The sequence below is a fragment of the Notolepis coatsorum genome (genome assembly GCF_963971535.1).
Source record: "Notolepis coatsorum genome assembly, chromosome: 9".
Classification (NCBI taxonomy): domain Eukaryota; kingdom Metazoa; phylum Chordata; class Actinopteri; order Aulopiformes; family Paralepididae; genus Notolepis; species Notolepis coatsorum.
The window spans coordinates 64,362,741-64,375,132 of NC_140173.1; the positions used below are offsets into that span (position 1 = coordinate 64,362,741).

The window sequence follows — 12,392 nt, forward strand, 5'->3', positions numbered from 1 at the left end:
GACCCCCGCCACCGGTGTAGTATCTGATGAACGGGACTCTCTCTCCCGGACAACTGCTATTCGGTAAAACCTTAAATCGATTTTCGATTCGTGTGTCAAACCGTGGTATTGATCCCCGCGCATGGCCTGAGGATTAGCAGCAACATATGACGTCACGGCGTGGAACGGTGCAGGAGGCCATTCGATTGATTAGGAGGAGAGGACCCCCCCCCATCCCCTCCAGCAGATCAATAACTCACACAGGCTCATTTATTATCATCTGCCACATGTGAAATAATGCACGCTTAACGTTTTGCCCATATAAACATGTCACCGCTGAGCATTTAGTGTTGCACCTACCTACCATGCAGGCGACCTCAGCTGGACCTGGAATGTTCTCATAAGAATATTATACAAATATTACCAGAGTTTCTTAAAAAAAAATATATATATATATATATTTAAGCAAACATGCTGCCGGGTTCTATCCAGATAACGGGGGAGTCTCTGTCCGGCGCTGAGATCAAGGACATCTGCGAGAGCCTGAAGGAGAACAGTGTCAGGCTGCTGTCGGTGCGCGGCTGCCAGCTGTCGGACCGGGACTTCGGGCGGGTGTGTCGCGGCGTGGCGGAGTCCTGCTCCCTGGCGCAGCTCAACCTCAACCTGGGGGTGGTATCCTGCAGCAGCCGGAGCAAGCAGCTGGCAGAGGCGCTCAGGACCAACAGATCCCTGCAGACCCTGTTGTAAGTACAGACTGGGGACAGCAGTACAGACTGAAGGGACAGCAGTACAGACTGAAGGGAGACAGCAGTACAGACTGAAGGGACAGCAGTACAGACTAAAGGGAGACAGCAGTACAGACTGAAGGGACAGCAGTACAGACTAAAGGGAGACATCAGTACAGACTAAAGGGAGACATCAGTACAGACTGAAGGGACAGCAGTACAGACTGAAGGGAGACAGCAGTACAGACTAAAGGGAGACATCAGTACAGACTAAAGGGAGACATCAGTACAGACTGAAGGGACAGCAGTACAGACTGAAGGGAGACAGCAGTACAGACTGAAGGGCGACAGCAGTACAGACTGAAGGGAGACAGCAGTACAGACTAAAGGGAGACAGCAGTACAGACTAAAGGGACAGCAGTACAGACTGAAGGGACAGCAGTACAGACTGAAGGGAGACAGCAGTACAGACTGAAGAGAGACAGCAGTACAGACTGAAGGGAGACAGCAGTACAGACTAAAGGGAGACAGCAGTACAGACTGAAGGGAGACAGCAGTACAGACTAAAGGGAGACAGCAGTACAGACTAAAGGGAGACAGCAGTACAGACTGAAGGGACAGCAGTACAGACTGAAGGGAGACAGCAGTACAGACTGAAGGGAGACAGCAGTACAGACTGAAGGGAGACAGCAGTACAGACTGAAGAGAGACAGCAGTACAGACTGAAGGGGGACAGCAGTACAGACTGAAGGGAGACAGCAGTACAGACTAAAGGGACAGCAGTACAGACTAAAGGGAGACAGCAGTACAGACTAAAGGGAGACAGCAGTACAGACTGAAGAGAGACAGCAGTACAGACTGAAGAGAGACAGCAGTACAGACTGAAGGGAGACAGCAGTACAGACTAAAGGGAGACAGCAGTACAGACTAAAGGGAGACAGCAGTACAGACTGAAGGGGGACAGCAGTACAGACTGAAGGGAGACAGCAGTACAGACTAAAGGGACAGCAGTACAGACTAAAGGGAGACAGCAGTACAGACTAAAGGGAGACAGCAGTACAGACTGAAGAGAGACAGCAGTACAGACTGAAGAGAGACAGCAGTACAGACTGAAGGGAGACAGCAGTACAGACTAAAGGGAGACAGCAGTACAGACTAAAGGGAGACAGCAGTACAGACTGAAGAGAGACAGCAGTACAGACTAAAGGGAGACAGCAGTACAGACTAAAGGGACAGCAGTACAGACTGAAGGGAGACAGCAGTACAGACTAAAGGGAGACAGCAGTACAGACTGAAGGGAGACAGCAGTACAGACTGAAGGGCGACAGCAGTACAGACTGAAGGGCGACAGCAGTACAGACTGAAGGGAGACAGCAGTACAGACTGAAGGGAGACAGCAGTACAGACTAAAGGGAGACAGCAGTACAGACTGAAGGGGGACAGCAGTACAGACTGAAGGGAGACAGCAGTACAGACTAAAGGGACAGCAGTACAGACTAAAGGGAGACAGCAGTACAGACTAAAGGGAGACAGCAGTACAGACTGAAGGGAGACAGCAGTACAGACTGAAGGGCGACAGCAGTACAGACTGAAGGGCGACAGCAGTACAGACTGAAGGGAGACAGCAGTACAGACTGAAGGGAGACAGCAGTACAGACTGAAGGGAGACAGCAGTACAGACTAAAGGGAGACAGCAGTACAGACTAAAGGGAGACAGCAGTACAGACTGAAGGGAGACAGCAGTACAGACTGAAGAGAGACAGCAGTACAGACTAAAGGGACAGCAGTACAGACTGAAGGGGGACAGCAGTACAGACTGAAGGGAGACATCAGTACAGACTAAAGGGACAGCAGTACAGACTGAAGGGAGACAGCAGTACAGACTGAAGGGAGACAGCAGTACAGACTAAAGGGAGACAGCAGTACAGACTAAAGGGAGACAGCAGTACAGACTAAAGGGAGACAGCAGTACAGACTGAAGGGAGACAGCAGTACAGACTAAAGGGAGACAGCAGTACAGACTAAAGGGAGACAGCAGTACAGACTGAAGGGAGACAGCAGTACAGACTGAAGGGAGACAGCAGTACAGACTGAAGGGAGACATCAGTACAGACTGAAGGGAGACAGCAGTACAGACTGAAGGGAGACAGCAGTACAGACTGAAGGGAGACATCAGTACAGACTGAAGGGAGACATCAGTACAGACTGAAGGGAGACAGCAGTACAGACTAAAGGGAGACAGCAGTACAGACTGAAGAGAGACAGCAGTACAGACTAAAGGGAGATAGCAGTACAGACTGAAGGGAGACAGCAGTACAGACTAAAGGGAGACAGCAGTACAGACTAAAGGGAGACAGCAGTACAGACTGAAGGGGGACAGCAGTACAGACTGAAGGGAGACAGCAGTACAGACTGAAGGGAGACAGCAGTACAGACTAAAGGGAGACAGCAGTACAGACTAAAGGGAGACAGCAGTACAGACTGAAGAGACATCAGTACAGACTGAAGGGAGACAGCAGTACAGACCGAAGGGACAGCAGTACAGACTGAAGGGACATCAGTACAGACTGAAGGGACAGCAGTACAGACTAAAGGGAGACCAGTACAGACTAAAGGGAGACAGCAGTACAGACTAAAGGGAGACCAGTACAGACTAAAGGGAGACAGCAGTACAGACCGAAGGGACAGCAGTACAGACTGAAGGGACATCAGTACAGACTGAAGGGACAGCAGTACAGACTAAAGGGAGACCAGTACAGACTAAAGGGAGACAGCAGTACAGACTAAAGGGAGACCAGTACAGACTAAAGGGAGACAGCAGTACAGACTGAAGGGAGACAGCAGTACAGACTAAAGTGGGACAGCAGTACAGACTAAAGGGACAGTGGTACAGACTAAAGGGACAGTGGTACAGACTAAAGGGACAGTGGTACAGACTAAAGGGAGAGCAGTACAGACTAAAGGGAGACAGCAGTACAGACTGAAGTGGGACAGCGGTACAGACTCTGTTGTAAGTACAGACTAAAGGGACAGCAGTACAGACTGAAGGGAGACAGCAGTACAGACTAAAGTGGGACACTGTCTCATTGCTCGAAGGGCCTAAATTCAATGGTATTCTGGCGTTTATAACTTTTTGAGGCAACATAGCCGTAGCCAGAAATGGGATTTAAATTGGACATAGTCTATAAAAGATGGTGGATTCATTCATGTCTCTATCAAACTCTGTCTTCTTATGGAATATCCACTGAAGATCCATTAAAAGTAGAAGCTGCAGCTGTATTGTATACGTTTGTATACCTACCATCCTAGGTCACCATACACCTTTAATTTAAAAGGATTCCAAAATGCACATGACCACCCATAACCTACACGCCATCACACATTTTATAACATTTTACTTATTCAGCTGAACGCTTAACCAAAGCGACTTACAAGTTGTGTACAACAAGTCAGCAGCATGAAGGGTACAACTCTGTCAATAAGATTGCTCTTCAAACAGTGTTGAATGTCAGTCTTGAGTGCATTGTATTATAGACCTATTAGCATAGTAGGTCATAATAATAATAATCTCAGCACCTTGCATACAATAATTGCAGCCCAAAGTGCTTCACAGCAGTGATGTAGAATAAAAATAGACATAGGCATAAAATGAGCATAACATAAAATGAGCATTTTTATAATTATACACTTAAGCAATAATACACGAGAAGCCTTGGTATGACATGAATATTGCCATGGCTGTGACGCCCCTGCAGGCACGAGAGCGAAGCTCGAGTCACATCACAGCCACAGCAATATTCATGAGTCTGACATACCACAGGCTTCCAAGTGTATTATTGCTTTTATACAGCAGGTTGCACCTGGGAAAATATAGGATGAATACAGACACTTCTAGGGTCTTTTATATCGATTTCAGGGAACTTTGCGTAGAAAAATAGTTCCTAAAGATGTCTCGTTGCTATGGAATTTCATATGGAGTAGGCTATCGACCAGCTTGGCAACGCAAACTAATGAGGTATTGGGCTAATCAAGCGAAAGTCAGAGAAAGTCATCAGCACCTTGGACAGTTCCGGGAGTTGGGCCAGTTCAATGCCCAGGCCGTCGACTTGGTGGTGTTGATTTCATATCGTCTTTTGTTGGATTGACATATGTCTAAAAATGCTGTTTTTCTGAATACCAGTAGATGTAGGCCCGTCCTCTTTATCCACTCATTTATGATTAACGGGTACGTTAAATCAAACATAACGTTGTCCGCGGAGTAGGTCATGTTGATGCAGTTTCCGCTTGATGAATGGCAGTTGAAACTTTCTACAACATTCTAAAGCCAGCACAGTGGTATATTCATGGTGATTAACCGTGAGTATATCAAGAATATACTCACTGGGGCGCTCTAGTAGCACACCATGTAATGCGCTGCGTCGTGAAACGGCCGACCCGGGTTCGATTCCCGGACCCGGCGTCCTTTGCCGAATGTCTTCCCCTGCTCTGTCTCCCATTTCCTCCTCTCTCTCTCTCTCTCTACCGGACTGCCCGGTAGTACAAACCAATAAAAAAATCTACAAAAACATATATAAAAAAGAAAAGAAAAGAATATACTCACTGTTTAGAACGCTGTCGACCAATTACAATGCGTGGTCGTAACTACCTGTTGTATAATATAGATTATAGAGAATGAGCAGAGAATATATGAAAACCTCCCAGAAAAGGTTTAATAGATTTCTGTCATTCAAATCTATAAGAAAGATTTTGATAGATTTTTTAGTTAAAATGTCCAACCCCAAGAGGGGTTCCTGGCATAGGTCCCACCCACCTCCAGGGTCTCAGGCCCCGCCCACCTCCATGGTCTGAGGCCCCGCCCACCTCCAGGGTCTGAGACCCCACTTGTATTGGGAATCATGCAAAATAAAAGCAATGCATAAAGTGCAGACATAGAATGAGTATAAAAATACAGAATTAGCATAAAACAGATGCAATAGTGCCTTGCAATAAAATAGTTCTCATCTAGAGTACAACAATCACAGTCTGGATGCAATGAGTCCAAGCAGCAGAGTGTATTAAAAGGCTAAGGTGAAGAGATAAGTTTTTAGCTTACTTTTGAAAATATTTAGTGACTAATGTCCATAGGTAGTGTTCCATAGCTTTATCTAGCCTCTCTAAAGTCCATAGGTAGGGTGTTCCATAGTTTTATCTAACCTCCCTAAAGTCCATAGGTAGGGTGTTCCATAGCTTTATCTAGCCTCCCTAATGTCCATAGGTAGGGTGTTCCATAGATTTATCTAGTCTCCCTAATGTCCATAGGTAGTGTTCCATAGCTTTATCTAGCCTCTCTAAAGTCCATAGGTAGGGTGTTCCATAGCTTTATCTAACCTCCCTAATGTCCATAGGTAGGGTGTTCCATAGCTTTATCTGGTCTCTCTAAAGTCAGGCATTAAAGCGTTCCGTCTTGAGACGGATTTCCGTCTATTTGATTATATGTATATAATATTTTAATTGATATTACATTTTTTTTTTAATATAAAGTTTGCCAATAGGGATGTTTCAGTAGTATTGGCACTGGTAGTAGTCATAATAGTAATCCAGTCTATTTTTGTTTTCTAAAAAATAAACTAGTTCAACACAGCTTTTGCTTAATTAGTTCATTTTTTAGAAGAAAAAAAAAATTGCTCAAATGTATGCTCTAGTCTAGTGTCTAGTCGATTTTGTGTTTTGAGCACAAAGATCATCATAGATCTAGCCTCTTAATTTTGCTCTCAAAGTGCACCAGATTGATGCATTTAACTTTAAAATGTAAAAAAAAATCTGAGGGGGCATGCCCACGGACCCCTCTGGAGGGGCAGAGGTTCACCCACCACCACAGTCTCACTAAATCCTGTGGGAAACACTAAGGATTCAAATTTTTTTACGGCTGTGGGTAGGGCGTTCCACATTGTAGTGGCATAATTGCGAAACGTGTTTAGTCCCTTGTTTGTATGATAACAAGCTTTTTAGTTCATGGTTCAAAGTAATGGGAAAAGGGTGCTAGCTCGCCATCAATCAGAAGCTAGCCACAAGACTTGCATTCACGCTCTCCAGCACACAGCCTCCCTGCCTGGCACAACAACCACAACAGTAGGGTCTATAGTCACAGTCAGGACAGTAGGCTCTACAAGTAGGCTCCCTTAAAACGCTAACACTATTAAAAAAAATACAGTGGAGGTTAAAATAAGAATAGACTTGGCCTGAAAAAAGTTCAGTCAGGAGATATTTTTTTGCTTTAATCCCTGCTATAAAGTCCATAGGTAGGGTGTTCCATAGTTTTATCTAACCTCCCTAAAGTCCATAGGTAGGGTGTTCCATAGATTTATCTAGCCTGCCTAAAGTCCATAGGTAGGGTGTTCCATAGCTTTATCTAGCCTCCCTAATGTCCATAGGTAGTGTTCCATAGATTTATCTAGCCTCCCTAATGTCCATAGGTAGGGTGTTCCATAGATTTATCTAGTCTCCCTAATGTCCATAGGTAGAGTGTTCCATAGCTTTATCTAGCCTCTCTAAAGTCCATAGGTAGTGTAACTGAGGGGTACAATTCCCTGACTGTATTGAGAGTATGGTATTATTAAACCACTACTTAGTTATGTACTTTAATTACTGGCCATACAGTACATGAATATATCTGGTGAACACCCACACAAGAATACGGCAATGACACATAAAGTTCTAGTTAGAGGGATTTATTATTATTAGAGCAGCAACGGTAGGTTTACAGATTGAGAATTATACTTGCGCTTGTAAGGCGAAGAACACTTAAAGTAGGTCAAGAGCGTAAGTCCATGAGAATAGTAAGATGGGTATAACTGACGCCACCTGTAGCATAGCAATTACGTAAGGCACACTAGTAGTCAGCTGGAGACACTGGGGGGTTCCCTCCGGTTGTAAGCCGGCAGGGTAGAGGAATGTTCGGGTGCAAAGTCTGGGTCAACGCGGAATAACGAGGCTCCAGATACAGGAGCCAGTGCAGTACTCCCTTGGTCCGTAGACAAAGCAACAGCTATAATCCAGTATGCCCGACAGCATGGATGAAAGCTAGCCAGCCTCTGGTCCTAGAGGCGGGCTCGAGGGTGCTCCTCACAGGGGTAGATCCCACACGATAGTGGGGTAGACGGTTCTCTGCTCCAGCAGTCACGGTACCAAAGCAATATAATCCAACCAGAAAATGGTTCTGCATTCGCCGGTGTAGATTCTCCTGTGCACTATCCTTCACATTTAACTAGGTCGAACTTGACGTTATTTCACTAAACTCTGACACTTTTACTATCTTATTCGCACATGTTATAAGTGCTCTATTTAGACGCAAAGTTGCTCACTTCACTTGGTCGTTGACTCGTGGTGAAGGCTTTACTAGTAATGAACGAACTGCTGCTGTTTCCTGCGCCGTATTTATACGTAAGGTGAATAATCTAGTGCCAACCTCAGTTCTGTCTCGTATTACTGCGCAAACCTGGACATGTTGAGACATGCCTTGGCGTTGCCTTTGAACTTGCCATTGGGGGTATGGCCGTTGGCGCCTAGGGGTCGCTGTCCAATAGGAGAACGAATATTATGGTCTGGTTTGTACCCAGGTAAAGGGATATTCCGTGTATATATACAAAGAATATACAAGGGATATAAAACGATATACAAATATTATACAAGGGATATCAAGCAATAAATATATATATTCGGTTTAATCTGACCCTTTGTAACAGCCGCCTCCTAATTAGTCCGCACCTAATTAGATAAAGCAAAGACAGATTAATAGTCCTGTCAACTACTCAATGTCTGTTGTGGGGGGTAGGGCAATCTACAAAGTCAGTGGGTCATGATCGTCATCAAGGGAGTCAGGGAGCCTTGGCAACTCTATCAGCCTCGCCACGGGTCGGGTGTGGCGGTGAGGCAGGTCGGCCCTCCTGGGTATACTGGGCTGTGCTCGGCTGTATCTCCACATCCTCCGTCTGTTCCTCTTGTTTGGTCTGTACCCCGTCTGAGGAGGGGCCGGTTCCGGCCGCCCCATCAAGAAGTCGTTTGGGGTGCTGGGTTCGAGGTCAGCTACGTCGCTTGGAGCGCAGCTGAGGGGGGTGGAGTTCGGAACTCCCTCTTCTTGGGCCCACGGTTCTCTCACAGGCCTCTCGTCTAATGTCAATAGCCTCTCAACGGGCTGTACGAGAGAGTGGCTTGTGTCGCTCACCTTTGTGTGCAGGCAGCGCGTAGACGTGGGTTGACTGTCAAGTCCGTAGAGGGGGCCCTGGAGCGTCCACCCCAGTCGGGTCTGAACCGCGACTGGGCATCCTTTGGGTCCGATGTGGGCCGCCTCAATTGGGAGAATGAGGTCCGCGTGGTCGGAGCCTATGAGCAGGGTCGGTGTGGCGCCGTCGATGAGCGGTATAGGTAGTTGACGTAGGTGCACGTACTTCGCCATCAGCTGTGGGATGGGGTAGGTGTACTGTGACAGGCCTATGTCGTGGCTGGTGAAGACGTTAGTGATACTATACTGCTTCTCGGGCTGCTCGACCGCTGCTATCGTGAAGGAGACATTTTCACCCTTTATGGTCTTCTGGTCTCTTCTAATGGTACGGATTGTCATTGTTCCTTTGGCACCCCGCAGGCCCAACTGGGCTGCGGCGGAAGCGAGGAGGAGAGTCTTTTCAGACCCATCGTCTAGGACGGCGTAAGTGTCCAGGACCTTGTACTAGTAACTCAGGAGCACTCTGACCACTTTGATGAGCACTCGGGGGCTCCCGCTATGCTGGTCTATGTGGAGCACTCCTGTTGGTCGGTTGCCTTGGATCTTCTCTAGTGGTGCCGACTCGCGGTCGTCCGAGTAGCACCGTGACTCCCAGTGTCTGCTGCAGCAGTCAGGACACCAGGGGGCGGTCCTATGGATCTTCGGTAGTGGTGCCACCGCCTCGGCCTGATACATCACCGTGACGGGCCCACTTTGGCTTCCTGGCGGACGCTTGTTGATGTCGTGCAGGACCTCCAAGTGGGCGCCGTCGTACTTGCTGCATTTCTTCTTTAAACGGCACTCAGCTGCCATATGGCTGCGCGCGCAGCGGAAGCAGCGGCGGTTGGCTTTGATCCACTGACTCACCTCGTCAGTGGTCAGCTTCTTGAAAGTGTCACATTGATACAGCCGATGTTCCTGTTCACAGTACTGGCATTCAATCTTCCACTCCCCTTTGGTCAGGGGGTTGCTGTGGTTCTCGTGCTGCGGCACTGACTCGGCCTGGTGCATAACAGTCACTGACCGGCGGTTATCATCAGATCTCCGAGGTCCATCCCTTGGGCTTGGTCCACTCCACACGAACGTGTCCAGTCGTAGGCTGCTGACCTCCCTGGCGAGGAAATCAGCTAGGTCTAGGAGGGATGCTTCTGGGCCGTTGGGGTCGCGGTGGTCTCTCTGCCGCCGAAAGCGCTCTTGGCGGGCTGGAGGGAGCTTCTCTAGTATTCGTTCTACATTAGAGTTAGCATATAGTTCATGTCTCCCTTTCTCCTTTTGGGATCCCAGCATCCCTACCAGGGATTGTACCTTGATAGAGAGGTCATCCAATGCTCTATTGTCTTTGGCTGGGGGGAGGCGGTCGATATCTCTTATTTCTTGTATCACGTAGTCCCATATGCGTCCATAACGCTGGTCGAGGGCCACTAGAGCCGCGGAGTATGGGGTGCTTGAGTTGGAATATGCCAGCGCTATATTATGCGCTCTGGGCACCTTGAGGTGCTTGAGGAGGATGGCATATTTGTACGACTCATCGGGGACGTCGGACATCATAGTCTCCAAGCACATCCGTAATTCCGTGTACTGTGCTCTGTCCTCGCGCGTAAAGTCTGGGAACGTCGGTGTGCCAAGGTACGATGCCATGGATGGCTGGCACATTGGTGAGCGTAGGGGAATAGGCCTCCTGGGCGAGTCTCCCCGTACGTGTTGTTGTGGGTTGGTACTTGGTGGGTACCAGGGGCCGGGTACCCAGGTGCTGTTCTTCTGTGCTGACTGTACGTCAAACTCACCCGTGAGTTGGGTCGGGGGTTTGTAGTGCAGTGACTCGGGGCTGACGTCGGGGCTGTACTGGGCCTCCTGGTCCAGAGTACGTTGCTGCTGGTCGGGGCTGTACGGGGCCTCCTGGTCCAGAGCACGTTGCCGCTGGTGGGCCTGACACTCCTCCTCTTCCTCTTCCTCTTCTAGGTCCTTGAGTCTTCTAGTCAGTCTCTCGGCGACGTAGGCCGGTTCTTCCCGGTGGCTGGGTCTCGTATGGACCGGTCGGGGAGGGGGGTCGGAGACGTAGACAGGATCCTCTTGTTGGCCGGGTCCCGGGTCGCTTCGTCGGGTAGGGGAATGTGCCCTAGACCCTTGTCGTGATTATCTCCGGGAGCTCCGTGCGGAGAGAGGGGGTGTCGCCATGGCAATCAATTGTTCTATCATCTGCGCCTGCAGCCGGTCGCGCTCTGCTTCGCGCTGGGCATGGGCGGCGTCGCGCTGTGCATTGGCGCGGTCTCTTTCAATGTTCTCTTCCGTCTGAAGGCGTCTCTCCTCCAGTCTTATGCGGTCGTCTTCACTCCTTTGTTGCGCCTGGAAGCGCTCTCGCTCGGTTGCAGAGTGTTCGCGTTCACTGAGGGCTTGCGCTTGGAGTTGCGCGTGAAGGCGCTCTCGTTCCGCTGCTGATTGTTCGCGCTCGCTCGTCTGTTGCGCCTGGAGGCGCTTTCGTTGTTCGCGCTCGCTCGTCTGGTGAGCCTGAAGGCGCTCTCGTTCCATGGCAGCGTGTTCGCGCTCTTGCGCCTGGAGGCGCTCTCTTTCCGTGGCGGAGTGTTCGCGCTCACTAAGCGTCTTTGCTTGAAGTCGATCGCGTTCGGTGGAGGCTGTCAGAGTGGCGATGAAGGCCTGCGCCAGCATCTGGTCCGCCTCGCTGGGGGATGACACTGACGGAGGTGATCGGCTTCTGACAGGGCTTGTTGGAGATCTGTTCTCCTGGCGCGCTCCGGGGTCCATCTCCTGGGCGCGCTTCTCTTCTGGTCGTGTGTCGGGTTCTGTCCCTGGAGCGCTTTCTTTATCCTGGAGCTCTCCGGGGACCATCCCGGCGACGCTGTCTGGAGGTATAGTCGTGTCATGTCCCACCTGGTCCCCCCGTGGGCTGAGTCGGTTTGGTCTGAACCCACTGGGGTCTCTACTCGCAGGGTCGCCTGGTCGGTAGGATTTGACATGCTTTGACTATCCGCTTTATCCGCATTTAACGTCTGTTTAAAGCTAGGTATTAGACCGACAGCGTATTCCTCCAGATAGGGAGGTGGTTGACGTTTGCGCTGCGGGCGTTCTCGCTTGGGAGAGCCGTTTGGGGAGTGTTCACCGCTGGCCATGGTTAATATCAATATTATATTAGATATTACACTGATACACTCCGGCTCGAAGGACCAATTGTAACTGAGGGGTACAATTCCCTGACTGTATTGAGAGTATGGTATTATTAAACCACTACTTAGTTATGTACTTTAATTACTGGCCATACAGTACATGAATATATCTGGTGAACACCCACACAAGAATACGGCAATGACACATAAAGTTCTAGTTAGAGGGATTTATTATTATTAGAGCAGCAACGGTAGGTTTACAGATTGAGAATTATACTTGCGCTTGTAAGGCGAAGAACACTTAAAGTAGGTCAAGAGCGTAAGTCCATGAGA

At 48.9% G+C, this 12,392-nt stretch overlaps 1 protein-coding gene across 1 annotated transcript in view; it reads left to right on the forward strand.

Moving 5' to 3' along the window:
- The first annotated feature begins 318 nt into the window (after window positions 1-318).
- The window catches only part of lrrc73 (leucine rich repeat containing 73), a 35,729-nt gene continuing 23,655 nt past the window's right edge, over window positions 319-12,392 (forward strand). Inside the window, exon 1 of the mRNA XM_084322289.1 lies at window positions 319-722. Coding sequence (XP_084178415.1) covers window positions 451-722 — 272 coding nt within the window. The 5' untranslated portion in view covers window positions 319-450. The remainder of the gene's footprint in view (window positions 723-12,392) is intronic.